Raw genomic sequence first — 26,177 nt, forward strand, 5'->3', positions numbered from 1 at the left:
GCTGAACTATATCTAACAAATATTTCTTTAAAATCTAACAGAAAAATTGTTCAGTAAACTTCAACCTTCAAAGAGACTTATGACCATAAACATTTTACTATAACCTACACTTGGCACTTTCTTCCACTTACATGTAAATTTACTAGTTAAACTATGGATATTGGAAGGCTCCCAGAAAACGCCTCACCCTGAGTGATATTAACGCCCACGTCGCAAAATGGAGGCTAAGTGCCTGAGGGGCCTGGGCACTACAACTGACTGGCCTGCCCAATGATATTAAAGTGTCTCAGGGCAGTCTTTAGCCTAAGTTCTTTAAATTTACTACTTAAATAGAAAAAGTAGAGTTGAACTTCTTTCCCGGCCCTAAAGGCTTATCACCTGTAAGACAGTTGGCCTCTACGCAAAATATATCTCCATCCAAAGGCCAAAGTCTGATTGCGCAAATATAAATATAAAAGCGCTATTATTCAAGATAATTCAAAAGAAGGAAGTTCGTCTTCTTTCATTTTCATTATGCACTATTCCGAGCTGCCTTTCAATTTCATTTTGTTCTAAATTGAATTCATTTTCTTTCGGCAGAAACCCTTCCTAACCGCTTTTACGCTCGCACACTTCTATAATTCTTTTGCGTGTGCATTTTGCATCTTCAGGCATTTTCTCATAATTTTCTCCTACTTCGCTGAAAAAAATTCTTTTCTAATAAACTATGCTTTTTAAAATTGGTTGTCTACCTAAGTTCGTCGGCCACTAAGTTATGAACTAGATGTATAGAAATTTCATAATTTTAAAAACTACTTATCAGAAAATCGAGAAATTTGAACTCATTTGTCACTCTTGAGGAGGATCATCTTGCAACTGAATAAAATGTATGATGGATCCACGGGGGGCCGTAGGCTCGATTTTCGCTGCTCTCTCTCGTGCCCAGTCTTCGCTCCTCCCCGTGGAGACTATGGGTTCGGGAAAAGGGCGCAGGTTCATATCCCCGAAGAGCGGCTGGTAATCGAGCCTAATCAAGGCCGTTGATCTTTCGCGTCCATAAATTAGCTTTCCTGGCCTTAGGAACAAATCTTAAGTCAGTGGAGTAAAAATAAATCGTTATTCGTTTTTCTTGAGGTTAATTTTGAATGACAGCTCACAGGGCACGTTTGACCGCTCACTGGTCAGTGAAGTAACCATTGAGACCCTTTTTACTCTTTTAACACTTGACCCCTTGGAGTGACTGACTTGTTAATTCTCCTAACTGCATTACTAGAGGAAATGATCACCAAAAAAGTACCGCTTGATTGTTAAACAAATTCTCCTTACCAGCACCTTGCGAAATGTAAAGAGAACAGTATGGAGAATATGCATACTGATGTTAGGGTATATATTAAGGGTTAAAGGAGGAATTTGATCGTTTCGGTTAGACCGGAAGTGAGTGAGTAGTCGGGGGAATCTTCCGGTGTGAGACTGAGCACCACACGCAGAAGGTCCACAGTGTGTGACAGGGGAACCATACGACGGGATAACCTTGAAGGATCCTGTAGAGGAAAGAAAAATTAGCAGGAATGAGCCACCTTCAACAAATATGAAGACGCGCACCAGAAAAACTACGTCAAGTACACCAGATCGAGGCTCAATGGTAAGCTATCCCTGTTAGATATTTCAAAATTGGGCTAACAAAGTTTTCTTTCGTGATTCGGTTAACTTGCCCCATTCGTTAACTTTTATCGAATAAAAGTTAACGAAAAAAATTTGTATACCGCCAAGCTCCTACCAGCAAAGTTTTTAGGTTGAGGGACTTCGATTTTGTGGTTGTATTCGTGTATTCGACAAAATCCTCCTAGCTCGCGCTCAAAACCAATGAACGGTGTGATCGAATATAAGGACCATACTCGAGGGCAGAGGACAGAGGACAGAGGACAGAGGGCAAAGGTCAAGGTCAAGCTACGGAGCAAAACTCAAAAAATGAAAGGTCACAGTGATACAGGTCATCGAAAAAAATGGTAGTCCCACATTAGGAGGTAAGGTTCGAATATGGAGCAAAGGATAAAGTCAAACGCAAAAGTTAAAGGTCAAGGTGCAAAATATCAGGGGAAGGTAACAACGTTACAGTTAAAACACGAGGGACAAAATATGTTTTATACAGTACTTGTGATCTGATCCAGCTGCTTATCTGAGTTGGTAGACGAGACAATCGATTAGCGCGTTCAGCTGACTCTGACGCATCTAAGATCATGTATGCTAGTCGCTGTCCCACAACTCTTAAAAGGTGAGAGGCCAAGGCCCGCTGGTCGTGAACTGAGAACATGGTCTGGTGAAAAAAATTAAACAGTTTTCAGAAATGTGGTATGCTTAGCCTCAACAAAGGTAGAGAAGAATATTTCCAAAAGCAGAAAAATTTAGAGGGCCTTGAATTCTGTCACGGGTGCGCGCATAACAATTTCTCGAAGAGTGAACAGTTTTTGCACGCTTTTTACTTAACGCACATGACAAGCAGTGAGGGAAGCTAAACGTTTCTCCCCGCGCAGGCCACGTAAGATCAGAATGTTTCCATCAAGTGGTGGAATTACAAGTCCAACGCGCTCACCACTCAGCCGCGCTGCCTGATAAATATTCCTTAACAATTTCTTTTGTCCAAACAATGACGTGCCAAGTTTTAAACAAGACCAACTTTCCATGGAAAAACTTGCCAAGGAGGTAGTTCAAATCAAATTCCTTACGCACCCTTGACAAGTTTTCTTTGCGGGAGAATTGCTGTGAATTTTTCCATGACTGGAGTAATTGAACTGCAGACACAAAGATCCTTACCTGTTTTGCAATCTCGTCAAAACCAGCGGAGTACAATTCCCGCACATAATGTCGCCTAAATGGATCACTGTCCATCCCAAACTGCTCTACAAGCTTGTAGATCACGGCCGGCCAATCACAGGTAGCTGTTTCGGGTACCGTTCCCTTGTTGTCAGTATCACTATTCTCTCGCCTGAGTACCGGGTTGGGAGACTGAACCAACATAGCGCTCACCGTGAAGGACAGGGCTCGAGTGAAGAACTACGACCAAAAGGCACACAGTGTTGATTTTCTTTTCGACAGACTACAAAAAACCAAAAACTGCTCTGAAGGGGCCGGCGAACTTATGCGATATCAAACTCATCTGTTTCGAACATAGATAGAAAAAAAATCCGACTCCCGACTAGGATTCCAACCAAACGAAATCTGATTGTCTGTCATATACATAGAAACGAAGCGAAGGAAATAACTATAATACTGCAAACAAATACAATCAGACAGGAACCATTTACCTTTTCTCTTGTCTCAACGATGGCTTTGTCGACATCATTAGACGATAGAGGACGATTAGAGCTGAGATCCCTCATAAAAGAGTCCTTGCTCTGCACACAGGTACAAGAAAAACTAATATAAACATTTTCTTGTAGCTTTTGCCTGAACGTGCTCTGACTGAGCGACACCCACTATCCCATTGGCGAATTTATGCACAGTTTTAGTTTAGTTTTCTTGACAGGTCGTGAAAAATCTTGCACACTAACCAAGCCCCTACCCTCCACCTGACCGAAGTTTATCCTAGTTCGCGTAGCTTGAAACAACAGGGATCATTACTACTCCCGCTGGAAAAGATGCCATTCTCTCGCAAGGTCACCCCCCACACCCCTCCTCTTGGCTCTTTGTCAGGTATCCCGGACAGTTCCCTTATATCCACTGATACTCCATGATGAAGGGAAGCACTGGGACTGGGAGAATAAACTGCCTTGCCAAAACAAACCCAAACGATGTAACTGTGGGTCGGAGCTATGCTCTCAAATCTTCAATTTACTGTAAAGATGAATCTGTCTCAAAAATCTAAAGCAAATTCAAATTAAAAACATCTACAGGCCATTATACAACATATCTGACGACAGTATCGTAAAATGATTATTGTAACAGGATCGATAAATAAAATAATTAAAAAGTACATCATCACCTTTGTATCGAAGAGGGTCAGCGGTTTAACGCTCTTTATGTCCAGTCCCATTACAATCCACAAAACAGTGACCAGCTTGGCATGGAGCTGGACCAGTGGTCCCTCACTCTTTGGCTTCTCCTGTGCCTCTTCAATAAGGGACTCTGTACCCCTGGAAACAAGGCAAGGCCCAAACTGACAATCGACGTAGTTGTTTATTAGCATATCAAATCAGGAGATCTTTACTTACGTTTCACCAGTGTGCCAGAAATCTTCTGTTTCCAAAGTTATTAGTTGAGATTCCATCCAATCCACCTGGAAAGAAAAACCAAAGTGTTATCTTGAATTGTCCCTCGTCGCCTCTTATTTTCAATACGCAGCCCTACGCTACATGGGTTAGCGAGACAACTGGGGGCGATTCAGCGCACTGCCCATTCCATTGATTTCAAGTTGTCTTTTAGCGTGTCACGCAACGCACCCACAGCATTTCGTGACATCGCAAAAGACTGCATCGGCTGGGACTACGATCTCAGGAGCAGTTAAACCCGAGGATAATTTTCAAAAAGTAGGAAAGGTGTACCAGCCTATAAAATACGAAACGGGCCAGGATTTTGTACAAGCAAAGCGCCAGACACCCCAACAACTAAACCCTGTGGATACTAACTACTATCCAATACTATGTCAACAAGCTGCTGTTTGATTCTTCAGCCATGGTTTGCCTCCAATAGTTTTGTTTTATATTCAAATATTATTTCCTACCTCAGCTATAACATCCAGGAGAAGTACAGTGGCCTTAAGGAACTGCACCAACGCACCAAAACTTAAATCCACTGTCTAAAAAAAAAAAGGTTTTAAAATATTCAACACAAGTCTCTGTTTTCTGGGCTGCCGGCCACAGAATAAATGTATAGATTTGATGCAATTACGACTAGATTGCCGGCACATACACCAAACACCAATCCCACAATTGAGCTCTTTTCGATTGATTGTCGTAAAAACCAAAACCAAAACCAAACCAAAACCAAAGTAATCTCAAGAGCCAATCAGAAGAAAGAAAAATACCCTGGAGAGCCAATGAGAACTCAAAGTAAAACTGACCCAAATGCCTAAAGCGCGGGAAAACGCGGGCGACCAAGTCTTGATTGGTTTTGGTTTTGCATCTGATTGGTTGAAAGGGTGGTGCGAGTTTTAAGGACCAATCACCACACGAAGTGAAGCAAAAACAGAGCAATCCTGAATTGGTTTCAACACTAAATGGAAAATTGCGCAATTACGAAAATAACGGGTCGAAAAGTGCAAAATTCATATACCTTTCGACACAGTCGATCTTTGGGTGCTTTTCCAACCTAAAAGTAAAGGGGAGTTCGGTCAAATCCCTTCAGTTAAGAGAGACTCTAGGACTGTTCATGGTCAAGCGAAAAATTGTGAAATATCGCTAATCACAGATGAACGTAATTCACAAACCTTCTGCATTAGGATAACGGTGGCGGATATCTTATCTTTGAAGAATCTCTTCCATGTCGTGACTGCCAAGCCTTAAAATCGAAAAAAATAATTTGGAAAAAGAAAAGGAAGCCTATGAAATAAAGATCTTTACTACAGAGTACTGTCGAGCTCGATAGATTAAATTAAATTGAACAAATAAAAGGGTTAACTATGAAAAAAATAAACAAAAAGAAAAAAATGTTTGTAAAACTTTTGTGACCTTGCGTGACCTGGCGTGACATACCATGTTGCAACGCGGGAACGTGAATACATTTCAAATGCTCCAGAGCTAAGAATAGCTTGTTGGTTTCCTGAAACGAATTCAAATAAAAATTAATGAAAATATAAGTCAGCACTGAAGAACGAACAGCTGCTGTAAAAAAACTGTTAAAATTCCACTATTTAGGAGGCTGATCAGTTAGCTATCGATGAAGCGTATGAGGTTGAAATGAGTCCTCCTTATTCCCCGCCTCTGTTGGATGGGTGCAGGAACCCAGGACCAACCACATGGCACTAAATGTAACAAATAGTCATGCAGACACAGAAACAAGCGGTTTAAAAACCATTTATATTTGTGACGGGCAGCTCATTGGTAATGACCCCGTTCTCACCAGCGTTCATCTACTGGGAATATCTTTTTTCAAGTTTTTAGCTCGCATACCTCTTTGTTGCTGTGCCAGTAAGTGACACACTCCATAACACAATGAGCCCACAGTACATCTTGCTCTAGACCATGCGGAAACCTCAGACGCAACTCACTAAGACCTGCAAAAGATTTGTTCACTTTCGTTCGAGGCTTTCAAGTATCTGTTTATTTCGCTGCCTTGGTAATGACAGGGTAAGTTAGTATTATCAACTGAGTTGATGACGTAACTTAGCCCCCGTAGAGTTTTAAAGCTGACGTTTCGAGCGTTGACCCTTCGTCAGAGCGATTGGTAACGACAAAGCAAATGAAAAAGCAGTGAGTGGTACCACAAACGCACAACGCGCATCGCTTAGCTCACACTATGTTCAGGGCTTTTACTTCACAGAGACACTCAGTTGAAGGCCCTGTATACCCTGCGTAAGACTGGGTACGACTGATTGGCAGTGTTCACCCGTTTAACCCAAATTAAGCCGTTCCTCCTCCCCACTCTGCCTCATCCCGCGGAAACAAACCTTCGAGTTCGACTTGGATTACAGTTTCAGGGTCTACGTCAGGCAGGTCATCGTCTCCAGTCTCGCTCAGATTTTCAGTCTCCGTCTTCCTTGGTACATGGGGAGTTCCCAGATGATTTGCAGGGATGTCACATTGTACGATGTACTTCGATATCATTTTCGAAGCTGCGTCAGGGCCGCTACTCAAGAACTCTGAAGAGATAAGATATGCAAATAGGGTTTTTTTTTTCAAGGACAAGTACTCAGGAGGTCAGTTTGCTGCCAAACAAGCCAATATTCGTTTCATATTACGGAAAGACAAACAAAATTGGCTTTCATGACGCCTCTGTTCTAAAAGAAAACAGAAATCGAGGGTACCCATGCCTCGTTTATAAATTAAGTCTCGCAAAACATGGACGCTATCAGCTCTTACCGACCACTGAAAGATTAGGCGACCCACTGTTATCAACAGCTTGCTTGCTTTTCTGACTGTTAACCGTCAATCGTTTGATGAAGCCTGCCAGAGCTTGCAAATCGGTCAGCTGACAGATAAGTAAGTTCCAGCGTTCCATCTCAACTGACACTGAAATCCAGTCTCCAGCGGCCAGTTCCTCCCTGTCAGCCGCGTCCCCTTCGTCCTGTGGTAAGAATACAACATTCAGTGACCAGTCAGTCCAACCTCTACAACCCAGTATCTGATTAGAAATAATAATTCTCCCTTCTTGGTTCAATACATTTCTTTGTAAATTAGTTATGAGAATTTGGTGAACACAGGAAAACACCTTTCAGCTGATAAAAGTCATTCAATCTCATCACTTGTTTATAGGATAATGAATCGAAACTGTGAAGGTAAATTATATTTTCATCCGTGCTGGGGGTAACAGGATTAAGAGCATGGTTGCCTTTAGTTTAGTTCACTTTAAACGACGCATTCACTAAAAAAAATTAAATCTTTCACGGTGTGCACCTCAACTTTCTTTGATGCTGTACTGATTTCCAAGGCCACAGATCGGCAAACTGCAGCAAGAAAAAGTCCCCTGCTTGTCGAGGTAGACTGGGCCAGAGTTTGACGTACATTGTCCCACCAAGGTGAAATATCGTTGTCACGTAACTGCGATGAAGACATCTCGCTCGGTAAGCCTCCTGGGAAGGATAAAATAAAAGGGCCACATTAATGGAATGGAGAATTGTGGGGTATAATGTGACTAAACTTGAAAAATCCAAAACCTAGCGTCATCATAAGCAGGGAGTAAAACAGAAACGATGAAATCCTATTCAGGTTGAAAGCCCGATGCTCAAGCACTAAGGAGTGTATAAAGGGGATAAGTTTCTAAATAAACTGTGGCACTGCGTCGGTGGGAGAGTATAGCAAGGTAATTTAGTATTATCAACTGAGTTGATAACATAAATTGGCCACCGTAAAGAGTTATAGAGCTGACGTTTCGAGAGTTAGCCCTTCGTCAGAGCGAAAGAGCTACTACCAACTGAGCTATGAAGCCTCACTTTAGGGGCGAGGCATACCTTGGAGGGCAGCTGTTTGCTTGCTACATAAACAAAGGCCGTAACAAAGTTCAACAATACTCTGCTAAGTGATTATGACCTGATAAAGAACTCATTGTTGAAACCAGTGAATGAAGGTGAAACATGGATTCTTCTTTGTCATAGCGCTGATCCGGGTCTAACAGCCACCCAGACACCAACAGGTTCTGTATAAAACAAAGAACATCACAGATTTTGTTTTCGGCAACCTTAATAACCAAAAGAATAGGTGCATTTAAATTGGAGTTCCGCTTCATAAAAACGTTGTTAAAACGTTTACTAGCTTTTCCAAAGTTTTTTACCCTTTACACCCTTACATCAATATGTATATTCTCCCTACTGTTACAGAATTTGTTCAACAACCAAGAACGTTTTTTTAGTTTTTGATCAATTTCTCTATTCTTGCGACATTTTTGTGTGATTCAGGGGTTAAATATTGTGCGGAGGAATTAGATGGTAGTCACTCTTCGGGGTCAAAACCTTAATTTTATTGTAACTGGAAGAAAATAAGCACCACTTTATATAACCCTCAAATAACCCTAATCAAGTCGTCCGGACTACTTGATAATCTAGCTAACGAAGGTGGAGTGAGTTTGTTACAACAGCAAACTAACATATAAAAGCTTACCATTAGGTGGTGAGGTTTAATGCCAGATGACTCAAAAGGAATTGCTAATCTGCTTGACGAACAATCCCCTAAAAGGCAGTTCTAAAAAAGAAATGTCAAGAAAGTGCTATTCAGATCTCAAAGTGGGGGCCAAAAAAAAAAATAAACTTTTGGAAAAAAAAATTTCAAAATACAGCCACCTAGAACGCATCTCCTGGTGACTTTGATCAGTTTGATAACTGAAGTAATTTCAACCTACCTTGAAAAGAAAGCTTGCTATAGATAGAGGGAACAAAAAAGTAATTTAAAAAAGATCTTGTTAGTATACTAGCAAAATGGAGATATAATTTAAAAATGAAACAAGATAGAGTACTTAAATTAATAACGGTAATTGAACTGAGTGGAGTGCAATTTGGGCTGAAATCATACGCATGATTTCAAAATCGAACGAGTGCCCAGCGCGAGTTCGATTTGAAATCATAAGCTGGTTTGAAATTAAATTCATCCATTTTTTTTTTTGGGGGGGGGATAAGAGTTTCCTGCAATTTGATTGGTTATTTTCAGTAAACCTTGAAATCTGATTGGTTGTTTTTTTTAGTGTAGCCAAACATGGTGCAATTCAAGAATAAATCGTGCCAATTAGAGTCAATCAGATTACAGGGACTACCAGTGATTTCAAAATGGATGTAATAAATCCTTAAACTCCCTAGATTTAGTTTTTAATCCTCCCCTCTAGCTGCTACACATTTTCTTGTAAATTAGTTACAAGAATTTGGTGTTAGACCAACATAACCACTTTGAACTGATAAATATGCATATTCTCATTACCTGTTTGCTGTGTGGATGTATGGATATTTGAGGGAGAAGTTACATGCTAACCACTTCCAGGAGTTAAAAAAGGATTAAAAAAAGATTCTGGTAGAATATATTTTCAACTTACCTAGTTGAATTGTAATATCACTGGACAAGCCTTTCCTAACACCAACAGTATTAGGTAATACAACTCTAGATGACCCAGCTGTGTTCTCTTGGTTTTTAGCATTTATTTCTTGGCCTTGTTGGTGAGCTGAAGTGTACTCAAAACAACCAAGAAAAGATGACACAGACAGCTGAGGAACAGAGTGGGCTGTAACCTTGGGTGTGGTTGTCTCACTTCCCCCGAGAGCCACGGACAGTAGCTCTGATGCTTCAGATTTTGTCACTCCAAGGAGATTTGCTATAGACTACAATCACAAATAAAAGTTTACTCAAAACAACCAAGGAAAGATGACACAGCCAGCTGGAATCCTTAGTAGGTTGTACCCTTGGACATGACTGTCCCGCTTACTCTGAGAACTAACATGGCTTTGTTGCATCGCATTTTGTGGTGACAAAGAGATTGGCAATATGCCTGAGTTGTATACCATTCTTAGCCAAGAAAGAGAAAAGAGGGTGTGCATAGCACATCCTCAATGTTGCAGGGAAGAAGGCTGGTTGTGTGCTTTTATCCTCCACTATCAATGTGTCACCATGAAAATTAAAATTTTGTGCACAACACTGTCACATTGAGGTGCTTAGTTTATTCTGTAGCATGAAGTAACTGGGAATATTGCAAACTACTCTTAGACAAGATGTTAGTCCATTACAAGGTTACCCTCTTCCTTCCCCCCCCCCCCCCCCCCCCCATAAAAATGTTGTGATTTTCCAACAATTGACTTGTACCTATTTACACTCCTGGGTGGGGAGGCCCTGTGAGAGTAAAGTAACTTGCTCACAACCACAACACAATGACCCAGGCAAGGTAATAACTCTCAACGCTAACCCTGCTGCACTAATAACTACTAATAGACCACTGCCTAAATAAGACCACATACTAGTTCTTTACTCTTTCCTTTCCAGGGTTTCTCCTCAGAGCCTGATTCTTCTTCTTTGTCAAGCTTTTGGATTGAATCATGTGTTTCTATTAGTTGCCTCTGAACATCACAAAAGTCCACGAGTGACTTGGTGTCTTCTCTTTCTTCTTCATGATCATCAGAGGTGTGATCTTATGTGGAGAGTAAATGGATAGAGGCATTGTCAGAAAGATGTGTTTAGTACCAGACCATCCAGCATTAGCCTAACAACCCCCCCCCCCCCCAGAGGGCTGGTATGCTGGCCTCTTCATATAGAATCTGACAGGTCAGTCATTAGGCTGCCACATCTCCCACTCATGATGAGCCACTTGAGCCAAGCGGTCTTTCCAGCCAGAACTTATCCCAGTTTCTGTAGCATGAAGCAACTGGAGGTATTGTCACTCATTCCCCCTGGAGGTGACCCCACAACATACAAGTATTGTCAGGTTGGCCTGACAGTTAGCTGATATCCATTTACTGTATAATCCTGGCTGGAGAGAGGCACTCTGCAAGTAAGTGCTGGGTGCAGATTTTGCACCTGAGCCTCTTCCCCAGTGTACAGCAAGCTAAAGTTTACACCACTCTATCTTCAACTAAGGAGACTAATGATAGGTACAATTTCTAATGATAACAAATACCACACTCACTTTGCTTTTGAACTGTGTTCTTGACAGCTGTCACAGCTTTGAGAAGGACAGAGGAAGGAATTCCTACAGTGGACAAAACACACTGAAGACCCTACAAGGAAAACACAAGAACCGTTCATACATGGTTACATCTGTACTCAAGCCAAGTTGCCCATCAAGCTGGAGCCCATCCCAGTTTCTGTAGCATAAAGTGACTAGGAGTATTACTATTCCCCAGGGAGGGGGGGGGGGGAAAGGAATGCCAGTCCATCACAAACTTATCCCAAGTGTTTCATCAAGTCTCCTTGATACTTCCCCAGTACCCATTTGTACTCCTGGTTGAAGAGAGGCTCTGTGAAAGTAAAGTGTCTTGCCCAACAACATAACCTGATCCAGTCAGGTCTCAAACTAAAAAAAAATTAAATGTCACCATTCAAATTGCACAGATGATGGAGCCAACAAATGATAGGTAAAACGTAATACCAATCTCAGGTTCTCTCTGGCAATGATATCATTCATTTCTGCCCCTGCTGTATAGTTGCCACATGGGTGACTATAATTAGTGGGTTTCCTGTGTTCATGTGCCAACCCTGTTATGAAATCTCATTCAAGTTTCCATGCAGACTACATTCTTCTTTGTCAAATGCAGTGATTACATTTATTATGGCTTAAAAAAAATCAAAATCACCTGCTGATGCAGTTGTGGAGTTTGTATTTCACTGAGAATATTTAACAAATCCTTTTCCAGTTTGTTTATGTTCTCTGCCTTGGACTCTGGATACATCAAAAATGAAAATAGTAAGAGAGGTTTTTAAAAAGTTCTGCAAACAAGTTAATTAGCACAGAGTTGCAACCCTTCTATTTTCAATTAAAGAATATAATTTCCCTTTCATTCAAATAATTTACCTTACTACCACAATGCAGCTTAGATTACCTTGGCCAGATTTGATTGAATCCAAAAGAGCTGACAGTTTTTTTAAAAGGTGTAGATCTCTGACTCTCTTACTGTGCTTGTCACTAGAAGAAAAAAAAAAGAGTCTATTTAGGTTGTAACTGAATTTTGAATTTGAACATCCTCACAAGTAAAAACTCCTGAACAACATTTGTGGGAGACTGATACAGTGTCCATTGCCTTCGCATCACCTTAAATTTTTTTTTTTTTTATATTTTCTAAAAGTTGATGAAGAGGCCAAGGCTACTGCCTGGCTAACCAACAAGTTGACAATTGCACAGTCTGACCACAGTGGATTCTGGTTCCTACCAGAAATTAAATTTTACTTTGTCCTGAGCTAGGGAAAAATGTTTAAAATCTGTCTAGATAAAGTTTATCCTGACAAAAAAACTTGTTCTGCAAAATTGAATAAGCTCATCACATCAGCATAATGGAGTTTGTATAAACAGTTTGTATACCTCTAACATGGGAGTAGAGGATATGTACTATATTCAACAATTATTCACTGAAGTGGAGGTGAGTATTGGTAAATATCTGCCACTTTTGCCAACACTGAGGTAAATAGTTGTTTAAATATATACCACACAGATACCAAAAAAAAAAACATTTCTTTCTTCCAATATACCAAGAAAATGATTGAAAATTAAACTCTTGATGTGCAACTTTGTTTCATTGGCTGCCTGAAGGTGAATGGTACTTGTTATTCACTTCTGAACTAACTAATCAGCATGCCCAAAAAGCACTATTCACTTGTGTGGCATATACTACATAACAGTATTTTAATATACATTTGTACACAGAATGCACAATCTTAAACTGCCAGTATAACTAAGGCAACACAGAAAATGATTAGAAAGCTGCAAAACACTAGAGCAAAAATTTCTCTTCCAAATTGGCACTCTTAATCCCCACGGTATCAATGAGCACTTTTCATTCAACTAATTTATTCTTGTTTTCTCATCACAATACTCCCACCAACAGCATAGCTCCGCTTTCTGCATATAAACCCACACACAACCCACAATTCCTCCAATTGCTCTAACAAAGGGCTAATGCTCAAAATGTCAGCTTTTTTACTTTTTATGGTGGCCAATTTACATTTTCAACCTAGTTGTTAACTCTAAATTACCAGAAAATGATCAGTTAGGACACCCCTTCAAAGCATGTAAGAATTCTCACCTCAGGGCACAGTGAAATGGTACAGTGAAAGTTTTCAATGTACCATCCCCTTGGATTAGAGTACAATTCAGTGTGTGCTGTGGGAGAGCCTGCCCCTGCTTGATCACATGACCTAATCCCATGATTCCATGTCCAGCATACAAGAGCCTGATAAAAAGCAGAATTAAAAAATACAGTTTGAATGTAACTGAAAGCTGGTCAATGAAGGAAACTGCAACCAAAATTCACTTGACACAAGCAATAAATTTTGGAATAATTAGTTAAAGGCTAGAGGCTAAGATCCATGTCAGTAAATTGTGAAAGAAAAAAAATAGCCGAGAAACAGCTTTAGTTTAATCAATCAGACAATAATTTCAAGTGTAAAACAAAAAGTAGACAAATGTTTGAAAAGGAAAGAAATTGCTCCAAACATAACTTCACAGTTGTCCTAGCCTTCTCAATAGTAATTGAAATCAATGTACTACAACAGTTTAAAAACATAATACATGTTTATGTGTACAAAGCTTACCTACAATCCTTTCCAACATTAAAGGCAGCCACACGTGGCCCCTGTTCAGTTCTCCAGATCTGGATAAACACACAGTGAACTGATTATCAAAATTAAGATTTCTGGTGCATGTGATATCAACTTGCTGATAAAATTTTGTCCAATAATGTGAGTAGCAATGGGTATTCTCAACCATACTTAAAAGAATCACTAATAACAAAAATCTTCCCTAAAAAAAAAAAAAATTAATGTTACTTTACTTTAAATATTGACTAAGGCAGACCATAGCAGGAGTTCCTGTTCAGTTTTCATTGTTAATTGTGCAGTATGAAATGTATGGATCAATGTCAGAATCTGAGCAATTATGTACCTACCCCTCTCCTCACCCAATGATGGTTAACTGATAACAAGTTAGGGTTAATGTTGGGTTAGGGGAGGGGTAGGTGCATATTTGCATGGATACTGACATTGACTTAATAAATGTTTCACTACATGACTGGCTTCTGAAAATATTATACCCAATTACAGCAAATGCCCACAAAAAAGAAGAGACTCACAATACATACCTCAAGTATTCCTCTCTTTGTGGCATAAATAACAAGAAACAGAGCTGTTCTCAATGAGCTCTTAGGTGGTTCTTCCTCTTGATGATCCTCCTCACTAACCATTACCCAGCCACATTCAGCATCACGGTAACCTGCCGTGCAGAAATGGAAAGGTTACATCTGCACTAGGATCAACTATTACTAACAGCAGATCAAATTATCAAAGTGCTAAAGTTTCTAAAAAAAACTGTGGTTCTGCCTTGGTGGAAGGTAAAACAAGATAACTTGGTTTTATTAACTGAGTTGATAATATGAATTGGCCATCATAAAGAGTTTCTTAAAAATAAGGATGGTCTGATACATTTTTCCCAATCAATACAATACCATGTATGATACTGACATGTTTCTTTGATATTGATATCGATACTATGACATCATTGAGTTAAATGGTAAATCATGTGATTTGACTGATGAAATATAGGGTTACCTTGCACTGTTAAAGTTATGCAGTGTTCATTACTCTATAGAAGCATCAAAAAGACAGTCAAAAATTTAACACCAGATTAAGTTCGCACTGAAGTCAAAACTCATGGTCATCAATAAGTTCACCCTTGCACCACTCACATGCCACTTACACTAGTTCAATGTGGTGCTCATTGGCCAATCTCAAGCCCAGAGTCTTCTTGGCTCCTTGTCAGCCAATGGTGGCTGGCATGAGACAACATGTGGGCTGGTCATACAGCATCGAAAGTACTGATACTTTTAGTTAGTATCAATATTTTCCAATCTGACCTCCATATTGTCAGTATCAAATATTTGGTATTGGAGGTATAGATCCATGCTTAGTTTCCCTTAATGGTGGCCAAGCTAAATTATCAACTCACTTGATAAACCAAGTTAGCTTCTAAAATGGAGTTTTTCTATGAGCTCTATAAGCATGTTACTCATCTAGAAAAATTTTTGAGTTAGAAATTCCCTTAAAAAAATGGGACATGCATGTCTGAAGCAAAGACCCTTAAGACTCTAGGATTTAAAATAAAAGACCCCCTAAAAATAAAGTTGAAACATTTGGTGTTTCAACCAAGGTTCAAGGATGGAGTCACTATGAGCATTTTTACAAAAAAGTCTCTTAAGGTTTGTAGATGATGAAAAGTTAAATGTTGTAAGGTGTGCTTGGCTCTTGAAGTCTTCAGAGGTGTACTGTGAAAGAAAGAACTGAGAACCTGCACAGAATTGGTAATACTGCCCCACGTGGAATATCGCCAGCACCTGTACTGGTTGAATACATGTATAAGGTTACAATAATTTTTAGCAGAGAAGCTCAAAATGAACACATCAAGGGGACCTTTATTTTTTAAGGTTTTGTTGTCCTAATGGAAAAGCAATCAAAGTGTTTGGAATAATCTACCTTTCCATATTCTAATCACAATGGCCTTTTTAACATCCAATAACATAACTCGACCAAAATCATCAGTTGTGACAGCTAAACGCCCATTAGGAGCTAGTGTGATGCTTGTTCCATGACGATGTGTATCAGGCAACCCAAATCTACAAGAAAGAGCAACTGACTCAGTTCTACAAGGAAGTCCTCCCAGGAGGGGGTTACTTTCTATAATAGGCTAATGGAGATGTGCCATTGGATGGGATCACATTTTCACAACTGGATTGACTATAACAGCATTACATTTTCTATACAGTAATTAGAATGGGGTTGCACATATTTTGAAGCATTTTTCGGGGATAAGAAAATTCTGGTAAGTAGGGGATTTAAAAATAGCAAGAGTTGAAGTTACAAATTGTAACCAAATTAACAAAAGTCACATAGATTGGGTCTATAATTGGCAGCAGAATAGACTATATTAGGGTAGGGGTTCTAAGAAACCAGCAGCACATAACCAGCAAAATTGATCAAAGTACAAGGTACCTACTCCTCCTCCAACCCCACCCCAAGGTCCTGCCAGTATTTCCCACTTTCTCTGTGTTAAACAGCTGCATGTGAAAATTAAACAAAATCCTTAGCTGTATTGGATTACCTTGCTGGTAATGAAGTTCCTTTCTCCAACTTGGGCTTTGCAGGTTTTGTTGTTTCGGTTGACTGACGGGCAGGGTTGGTACCCCATCCAAGCCAACCACTGGAAATAAAGACAAAAAAAAATAACAGATGTTCTTACCTAACCATCCTGGTCCCAATAATATGGACCTTAAGTAGTCAGGACCACAATGCAGAGGAAGATGTCAATTAAAAAATAAATTTGTATTTTTAGTTAAAATTTCTGGAATGGCTAGTTGTGTTTACCATCTCTTATGGCAATGACAACTCAACTTCAAAATGGCATATGTGTGCAGTGCTGACTTCCAAATGGAAATTTAAATAATTTGCTGTTGAGTTTTCTGTTCTCAGACTATGCAAAGTTTGGTGATTTCACATTATTGTTGGAGAGGATGGCTAAGAAAGATAAAAATTTTTGCTAAGCTATTTTTTTATGCACATAAGATCTTTTGTTTTGCTGTGTCCTTGATGCTGTCCCCATCATAGTTTACTAAAGGTCCCTAACATTGACTAGTGCAATATGAGATCATTCCACTAACCTTGCTGCTGAGAGCTTTGACAGTACTGCTGTTGTTAATTTGCTAGCTACTGCCAGCGCAACATCAGAAATAAGAGGAGGTGAACTACCCTGAAGAGGAGCAAAAAACAAAAAAATTGGAGAGAGAGAGAAATTGAGAATTACAAATCATTGAAGGCAGAAAGTTTGTTTGGGCTAGGTAGTGCTTCTGTCAGTATCAAATATACTTGGTTTAAAGATCCTGCTAATATTGGCTTCTGAGTTTCATATTGCAGGTCTTTGACCAGGGCATTCTGTAAGTCTGGTCACAAGTAACAGGTAAAATATTGGTATGTATTTTAGCCCTTAGCAAGTTTTTGACTGCATGGCCTCCCTCTCTGATCAGCTTATTGTCTGGAAACAATCACGTGGAAGTTCATAGTCCCCTGTTTCTCAGGATTTATCGGTATAAGCCCTTCAGAGGTTACCTACCCCATTCCTTCAGTTTGGCAGGATTTCCTTCTGTAACAAAACCCAAATTTTCTGTTCCACAGTTTCCTACCTCCAGAGAAGTGTAGACCGCCACAAACGGCTCCTTCCCTGTGCTGATGTAGTGAGACATGGCTGGCATGGTACCTCTGATGCTTGCATGGAAACCTCCAATGAATGAGGCTGTTTGCAACTGATCAAACATATTAGGGGGTACAACACCTTCAATAAAAAAAAAAGGATTGTAAATTTTATTGAAAACTTTCTTTTTTCTCAATCGAAAACTCTTTATCAATAAATTAGTTCATACAACATCATACCCAGTTTAATCTATAGAATTCAGGGTTGTAATTAGAAAATGTAATAGGTGTATGATCTGAATTGAGTAGGTGGTAGAATCGAGTTATGCTTGGGTAGCAAGCATGATGTGTTGCAAAGGCAGACATTGACATTAGAATCAGTTCAGAAACACTCATTTTTGTCTTCAACCAAAATTCACAAAGTAGCTGGCAAAATATGATGCAACAGCTGGCTCTAACTTTGGTTAAGGAAGAGCATAATAGATAAAGAAGATGTCAGAGTAATTCAGGACGGCAATTTCATTAATATCATTTTCATCTTTCTTGACTTGGCCAACAGCATTCTAATTGTCTTAAAAAGCTGATTTAATATTCTCCAAAACATGCTTACTTCATTGAACAATGATTTCCAACCTAAATGGGAAATTTATTTCTAGTCACTGCAAAGCAATTACTACAAAGTACAATCTTACCACAACTAGCAATATCTGTGATGTGCCCTTGACCATCAAATCTCCATTTTTTGTAAGCAAGAGGAGGGGGACCAATGAGTTCAGATAGGCCACTGGCTTGAGCTAATTAAAGAAAAAAATTAGCATCAAAATGTAGGGCAACATACTAAAAAATTTAATTAAAGTTATGGTTCCATATCTAAGAATCAACAGTTTAAAATCAGGAACCTTAAATTCTTAAAAAGAGAGCTTGCAGTGTGAGAGCATAAGATTGAATATTTGCACAAGTCTTACACTTGATGCATGAGACTTTAAAAGAACTCTGAAAAATTAATGGAATTGGCCTCCTAGGCAGCAGCCTCACCTCTTGCCAGTTGGTTTCTGCAAGCTCTCAGTGACTGATACAGACTAAAACCATCAATAATAACCATTGCAGTTGGGTACAGGATGGCAAGTTCTTCAACCTAAACATGTTATAAAACACAGTCTGTGACAAAAATAAGCTACACCATACTTACTAGGCATCCTTTAAGTCCTGAAACAGTTTGGTCAAAAGCAATGCAGAGGGACAAGGGTCTGAGAGGACATTTTTAACCCTTTCAGTCTCATGATCTTGTTACTAATTCTCATTACTGTCTTTCATACAGTTCTTATGACAATAGATTAGAGAATTTGGTATTGGATCAACTAATGATCCTCTAATTGATATTTTTCTTTATTCTCATCAGTTATCTGGCTGATATTATATTGATATTGTAAGGAGAAAATACGTCTTGGTCACTCATGGGAGTTAAAGGGTTAAATGATCATCGAATTTCTTACAATATCACCCCTGAATCACACATTGAAGTAGAGAGAATCAAGGAAATCAACACCAAGTCAGAGAAGCTCTTGATTGTTAAACAAATTCTCCTTATCAGCAATTTAGGAAATGTATAAAGAATAGTATGGGGAATATGCATACTGATGTTAGGGTGTAAAAAGGGTTAAAGAAAAAGTATCAAAAAAATTCTCAAATAGGTTACATTTTTTTGTTTGTAGTGATGTTAATTTTGTTTCCACTTGTTTAACAGGTACAATTCTATTCCTACAAATGTTCCATACCTGCTCGGCAGTGCCATGATTTTTATATGATTGCCAAGTTCTGCATTTAAGCCTTAACACTGGGTTATCATGAAGAAACTGTGACAGCAACAGGGATCCATTCTTAAAAAAAAAGAACATAAACTGTATTATTAATAATAATTACTATTAATAATATTACTATTAAAAATATTTCTCATTTATTATGTGTACTATGATTGTTCAGTTTGGCAAGCTGTACTTTACAGTACAACCTGCTGAACTCAAAATTGTGGAAAAAAAACTTAGTTCATAACTTATAGTAAAGACCCCTAACTCGATTAGGAAGAGGCACTTATAACAGTTATATGAGTTTTATTTTAACACATTTTTAAGTTTTTCCTTGATCAGAAAAGGTATAAGTCCCTGTAAAACAAAATTCTTCAAATTACTACTTTTAACTATCCAATCAAGATTAATCAGCTGGAACTAGAGATTGCTACCTATCAATATGATCTCATGGTATTTACGGAGACTCACTTGGACAGCCCTATTTTGGATAGTGAACTCTTCCCTTCTATTTATACGGTTTTCAGGCGTGATCGTGTTCAAAATGGTCGACGCGGTGGCGGTATTTTGATAGCTGTACGCGATACGTTGCGTGCGTCTGTGAGAGAAGATGTTAATTTCGATTCCGAATTATTATTTGTCGATATTTTATTCCCGGCGAATAGAAAAATTAGTCTAGGTGTCTTCTATAGGCCGCCTAACAGTAGCATTAACTGCCTGTTGGATCTACAAACGGCTCTTGATACTGTGCTTTCTTCATCACAAAACCCAGAGATGGTCCTTGTTGGCGACTTTAATATTCCCGAATTCGACTGGAACACCGACTGCACTTCTGTGGATTCACCTAACGCTACTTTTTTGTCAGATATCATACACGACAATTTTCTATTCCAGCTGGTCAAAGACCCAACTCGCAACGGAAATATCTTAGACTTGGTATTCGTCACGTCTCTTGACCTAGTCTACGATCTAAAAGTTGGCCTTCCCTTCTCTGACCATAACTCGATCTCTATGCTACTATCAAGAAAATCATTCTCTGAAAGGAAATCGCAGAAGTTGAGCTATTCATTTAAGAAGGCGGATTGGAATCACCTCAGGAATCTTTTACATTACACTCCATGGCATTGTGCCTTTATGGATACTGACATTGATTGTATTTGGGCTGCATGGTCTGATATGTTTTTATCTGCTGTCAACGAGTGTATCCCAAGGCGGACAGTGAAGAGAACTTCGAATGCACCATGGATAAGCGGGGATCTAATTAAGTTGTGTAGAAGAAAGAAAGTGCTTTATAAAAGGGCAAAAAAAACCTGTGCTCTTTCTGATTGGAACAAATATCGTAAATTCAACAACTATGTGAAGAAGGAGTGCAACTCTGCACGTAGGCAATTTATAAACAATCTGGCAGATGAACTAAAGACCGGAAACAGTTCAAAGCCTTTTTGGAACTTTGTTCAATCAAAGAGAAAAGTCAAATGTGATTTAGCGTCCTTAAAGGTGAACGATTCGTATCTTAACGACGACCTGAGCATTGCCAATTGTATGAATTCTTATTTCTCATCGGTGTTTACTGTTGAGGATCACGAAAACTTTCCCGACCTTGAATATATTACAGATGAGAAATTATGTAACATCTTTTGTTCTGCCACGGAAGTTGAGAAATTGCTAAGAAATTTGAATATTTACAAGTCCCCCGGGCCCGACTACATATCACCTCGCATCCTAAGAGAATGTGCTCAAGTGTTGTCATCTCCACTGGCTTTATTTTTGAATACATCCTTCTCTCAAGGTCAACTACCAAGTATATGGAAGTCGGCCCACATCACTCCAGTCCATAAGAAAGGGAGCAAAAATCTCATGGAGAACTACCGCCAAATATCACTGACTTGTATTGTTTGCAAGATTGCAGAAGCTGTGGTAAAGTCCCGTGTGGTCGACTTTTGGTCAGACCTCAATCTTTTTAATCCAGACCAATTTGCGTATCTAAGGGGTAAATCGACGTTGGCACAATTACTTACATGTTACAATGACTGGGCAAAGGCTAGGAATTGCTCGCAACAAACGGATATCATCTTCTTAGATCTCTCCAAGGCTTTGGACAGCGTGCCACACGAGCGCTTGCTGCTGAAACTACAACGGTATGGGATAGACGGCTCTCTACTACTGTGGATTAGACATTTTTTGACGAATAGAAGGCAGCGTGTAGTGTTAAGGGGCAATTGTTCAGACTGGTCACCCGTGATTTCAGGTGTGCCTCAAGGAACAGTACTCGGCCCAATCCTATTCATTATTTATATAAATGATATTTCGGAAAACATTGCATCAACCGTGAAAATCTACGCTGATGATACTAAAATCTATCGCAAGATCATGGAGCCTGATAAGGATATACCAGCCTTACAGTTGGACTTGAACAAATTAAGCGATTGGGCTAATAAGTGGCAGTTGCGCTTTAATCCTGAAAAATGTGAAGTTATGCGTGTAACGCACAGTAGAGACAGATCCAAGCCTAGTTATTCCCTTGGTACGCAACTAAAATCTGTCGACAGTGCCAAGGACCTAGGGGTCACAATAAACTACGATCTATCTTGGGGTAAACACGTTTCCTACATAGTAAACAAGGCGAACAAAGTGTTGGGTATAATCAGGCGATCACTTGGAAACGATAATCGCTATGCGTTTTCCTGCCTCTTTAAGTCGTTAGTAAGACCTATACTCGAATACGCTGTCCCCGTCTGGAGCCCCTACCAAAAAAAGGATATCGAATCCTTGGAAAAAGTCCAAAGAAGGGCATCTCGGTTGGCATTAAAGCAAAAACGCGGAGAAATGAGCTATGAAGACCGCTGCCGCCTACTGAATTGGCAAACTTTGGAGAAACGAAGAGAGTTTTTATCTCTGATCCAGTGCTACAAGATAGTTCTGGAAATAGATAGTCTTCATTTTTCGGACTTTTTTGAACTTACTAAATGTAATCGAACTAGAGCCAATCACGATTATAAGCTCTACGTAAAAATAGCTATCGTAAATTGCTACAAATTTTCTTTTTTTGTACGGATCGTTAATATGTGGAATAATTTGCCTAAAGATATTGTACACGCAGGATCATTGACTTTATTTCGTAACAGACTAAAGATTTTCATGAATATTGATTGAGATGATGGTAAACAGTTTTTAATTATCTGTATATAATGTTTTGATCTTTTTATTCGGGGAATCTTTTATATAGGGTTAACCTCTAGAATATCCCCTTTCGAGAGATACTTTTACAATTTTTATTTTCCTTCTCTTGAATAAAGTATTGTAATTGTAATCAAAAAAACACCCAAGAAAGAACAAGAGTTTGGGGAAAATTGTTTGATTTGCAGTTGTGGTAGTCCTTTTCTGTGATATGGACTACAAGGTTGAAATTATTAAATGTCCCATAGAAGTATTCAGTTGTGATTCAACAAGAGAATAGTGACGGTCCACTGCTTGGAAATAACATTGCCAAAATTAGTTCTCTGCTGAAATTTCAATACCCTAATTCTTGACTGCAAAAATTTGTTCACACAAAATAGAACAAATTGCCTATCTGTGAAATATCTCATTCTTACAAAATGTCAATGCTACACAGTATTTACTTGAAGATAAATGTTCTTTCAAGGACCAGATTTTTCAGTCACCTAGATGGACCCAAAGATACAATGTTTATATGTGAATGTACACTAAAAAAATTGTTTAATCCATGTTCTGTCACACAAATATTAAAATTACCTGTAAATAGATCCTCATGTATCCTGATGTAAATCCAGCCACAATGCAAGTCCAGTCTGGTGATCCTTGAGAACTTCTGCAGAATTCAACACCATTACTGATCATACACTTTGACTGTCATGCATAGATTAAGGAGAATTTGTTTAATGATCAAGAGCTCCTTTGGCTGGCCATCATTCCTTTTATTCCTGTGACCTTAATGTTTGAATTAGTAGTGATATTGTGAGGAGAAATTAGATACTTCACTCTTAGGTATCAGAGGGTTAATATAGAGATTTAGCCAAGCCTAAAAGCGGAGCTCACATTTTTTTTTCCTGCACGTCTCAAAGGCACAATGCCTTGCCCTGGCCAGGACTATGGGATTTGAGTCATATGGAAATAAAAATCGCATTATTTTACAAATATGTACAGCAAGGTGCTAACAACTTACTTGTGTTGAGAAGCCAATGGTATGCACAATATATCTGTAATACATTCCCTGACAGTAAACATGACAAAGAAAGCAAAAACAGTAAGGAAAACATTGACAATAATATCTTACATCAAATGCTCTTATACACTTAAAGGGCACAATTAAATCCTCCACTGGATATAAACACTAGTCATGGCTATTCACCTCTATCAAAAACACTATTCAAAATGTTCTACATATAACTTCTCTTTACAATACCCTTACACTATCCAACAAACAGGTAATGAGATTGCTCAAACTTATCAGTTAGAGGTTGTTATTGTGATCTAACACCAAATTCTTGTCACTAAATTACAAGGAAATGTGTAACAGCTAGATGGGAGAATTAACAATCAGATCTTGGGAGTTAAAGGATGTTGCTGTGTGTCTATTTGCAACAATAATTATTGATTTTTATCAATGTTGTACCACTCAGAAAAACTTAATTCCGCATTCTCTGATCATTCTATACACACAAAGAATAACATATCAAACTAACATATACATTTGAGCAAAAAACAATTGTTTAAATGACTAAAGAAAAAAACTTTTGTCCAATTGTTAGCTTGGGTAAAAATTCCTGTGATTTTGAAAGCAATTCAACTAACAACTCTCAAATAAATTTGTCATAACAACAGTAAATAGATCACAGACCATAATGACATAAAAAATTGGCACAAGTGACTTCTTCTGTGATCTTTCGTTGTACAGACCCATGGCTACATAGAGTCTACTTGTTTTATATAATGAAAGGCAGAATGTTGTTTATTGTGATGTTATCTAAGGACATACAAAAATAATAGCAGTAATTTTTTTTTTACCCTTCCTCTGTGGCAAGACTACCACTCCACACGATTTCATATTTTGTACCTGGCTGGCTATCTGATTGCTTGTTCCATCTGCCTGGAAAAGAATGATACCTTGATCTCAGCTTGAGTTATTTCTGTTGATAACGAATCATAATTCTATGGTTTAAATGGTCTTTAAACATATTGAACATAACAGTTATGATCTGTATAAGGACTATAGATTAACCTTTACACTTAAAAAAAAATGATTAACATACTGGCCAGGAAAACAGCTTTGTCATTTTTAGCCACAGCCAAAGTATCATTTGATGGTGACAAAGAGATGCAACACTCTTGTAGCCATGAACTGGTTGGTACTTCAGGCTCACTTTCAACTGCTTCCTGTTAATACAAAAGAACAAATTATTTTATATAAGGCTGTAATGACTCCAAGCTGATATATAAATCTCCCTTTGCATCTTTCATCTTAGGAAGTGGTAGGATGCTGGTCCATCATAGGTTCCCCCCACCTCCCCTCCCCCCCCCCCCCACCTCCTACTGCAGAGCCTATCCTAGTTTCAGATCATAATAATAGCAGTATGACTACTTCCCCTGGGTGGGAGGGTGATCCATCATAGGTCCCCCCATCCCCACTCCAGCATTGTCTCAGGTTTCACTGACACTTGACACTACTTAACCCAATGGGTAGAGAGAGACATTGCCAGAGTTAATTGTCCAGCCCAAGGAAAAGACAAAATGACTCTGTCAAGGCTTGAATCTAGACCTAACGACCAAGAGTCCACCATGTGAACTACCTTAGGCCATCGATTCTGTGATTTAACCAAAGTTAAAATTTAAAAATCAATGGAAGTCTTACCGTCCAGCCCCACTCTTCACTTTCAACATCCCATCCTTCTGAAAGTAGAAATATTCATTATAATGCAAGGGGTCGAAACTGTTGATTACAAATTCTCGGTTCACTAAGAGAGACTCCATTAAATCAAATCAGGGATAAAATAAATGAATAAAAAATACAAGATAAAATTTATGATACTAAATCCTAAATTTAGCAGGAGCACTTTACATATTTCTGTCCCATACTATTTATACTAAATGTTTACAATCGCTAATCAGTCGTGCCTCAGAATCACCTTACTTACCGACATTATCCTTAACGTTTTGCTCTCCTGATATAGGAGCATCATTCAAAATTGAAATTACCCTATTGACATCTTGAATCAAAGCAAATACAGGTACAGTGCACGACATTTTCATCAATCACATCTAGTTGAGCTAAGAGAACACGTCGGCCATGTTGTTTTATGTCAGCTGACCCAAAATATCGTAGTCTCATCATCGCGAGATCGGTCATGATCACTAAGGATGAAGGGAAGACACGTTCAAAGCGTTTGTCGAAAAAAGGCCGAAATTGGACGGAACTTTCCGAAGTTGGACGGAGGCGTCAAAAGTTAGACGGAACTGTCCCAACTAGGATAGACTTCAGGGCCGTAACCAGACTTCAGAACAAGACGAGGCAAGTTTCGAGCGCCGAAGGCGCGAGCCGCTAGGGGGATACGGGGGCATGCCATACCCCCTTAAATCTAAAAATTTAGAAATCAAGAGGCTCAGAAATGCTCTTTTAAGTATTTTCCGTGGCATTTTTCTTCAGAAGTCAATGTCGGGCCAAAATCAAGACGAGGCAATTGCCTCGTCTTGCCTCATGCTAGCTACGGCCCTGGAACTCTTCGACTAAATGGAAAAGAACGCAACGGAAGTCGTCCTAAATGAGACGGAACCAATTCCCCGTTTTCTCAAGGCTCGTTTTACTTATTTAAGCCACCAAACGCAAACAAAAGCCTACCTTTTCCACATGCCTATTCCACAAGTTTCCCTACTGGTTTGA

The 26,177-nt window shown here is 39.1% G+C and overlaps 1 protein-coding gene across 2 annotated transcripts; it reads right to left on the minus strand.

The window, feature by feature from the left end:
- Nucleotides 1–22: 22 nt before the first annotated feature.
- LOC113677484 (rab3 GTPase-activating protein non-catalytic subunit) lies at nucleotides 23–25,605 on the minus strand. 2 transcript variants are annotated; one of them, XM_089211121.1, is made up of 38 exons: nucleotides 25,435–25,605; nucleotides 25,152–25,186; nucleotides 24,553–24,676; nucleotides 24,308–24,389; nucleotides 23,466–23,513; nucleotides 23,036–23,111; nucleotides 19,256–19,357; nucleotides 18,516–18,615; nucleotides 18,173–18,274; nucleotides 17,474–17,622; nucleotides 16,955–17,043; nucleotides 16,399–16,497; nucleotides 15,774–15,913; nucleotides 14,387–14,517; nucleotides 13,842–13,900; nucleotides 13,334–13,480; nucleotides 12,137–12,219; nucleotides 11,891–11,976; nucleotides 11,224–11,314; nucleotides 10,559–10,728; nucleotides 9,646–9,928; nucleotides 8,965–8,981; nucleotides 8,727–8,807; nucleotides 8,160–8,265; nucleotides 7,527–7,702; nucleotides 6,993–7,197; nucleotides 6,581–6,772; nucleotides 6,084–6,187; nucleotides 5,667–5,733; nucleotides 5,402–5,472; nucleotides 5,248–5,283; nucleotides 4,697–4,771; nucleotides 4,188–4,252; nucleotides 3,959–4,109; nucleotides 3,282–3,371; nucleotides 2,791–3,030; nucleotides 2,132–2,293; nucleotides 23–1,520 (listed from the first exon to the last, which is right to left on the minus strand). In XM_089211121.1, exons 1-38 carry the CDS (start codon nucleotides 25,547–25,549, stop codon nucleotides 1,377–1,379), a joined length of 4,293 nt encoding a protein of 1,430 aa, XP_089067247.1. In that variant the 5' UTR covers nucleotides 25,550–25,605; the 3' UTR covers nucleotides 23–1,376. The 2 variants fall into 2 exon arrangements, with proteins under 2 accessions (XP_089067247.1, XP_089067246.1); XM_089211120.1 differs by having other exon boundaries at nucleotides 25,152–25,189.
- Between the last annotated feature and the right edge of the window lie 572 nt (nucleotides 25,606–26,177).

This window comes from Pocillopora damicornis, chromosome 7 (assembly GCF_964200805.1).
Source record: "Pocillopora damicornis chromosome 7, jaPocDami1.2, whole genome shotgun sequence".
Classification (NCBI taxonomy): Eukaryota; Metazoa; Cnidaria; class Anthozoa; order Scleractinia; family Pocilloporidae; genus Pocillopora; species Pocillopora damicornis.

Bases quoted from the DNA above. Each gene is read 5' to 3' on its own strand.
- LOC113677484 (XM_089211120.1), bottom strand. From the start codon at position 25,549: ATGAAAATGTCGTGCACTGTACCTGTATTTGCTTTGATTCAAGATGTC. The intron at 25,190-25,434 runs GTAAGTAAGGTG...TTCTACTTTCAG, and splicing joins AAACGTTAAGGATAATGTCG to AAGGATGGGATGTTGAAAGT. The intron at 15,914-16,398 runs GTAATCCAATAC...TCTTTCTTGTAG, and splicing joins GGAACTTCATTACCAGCAAG to ATTTGGGTTGCCTGATACAC.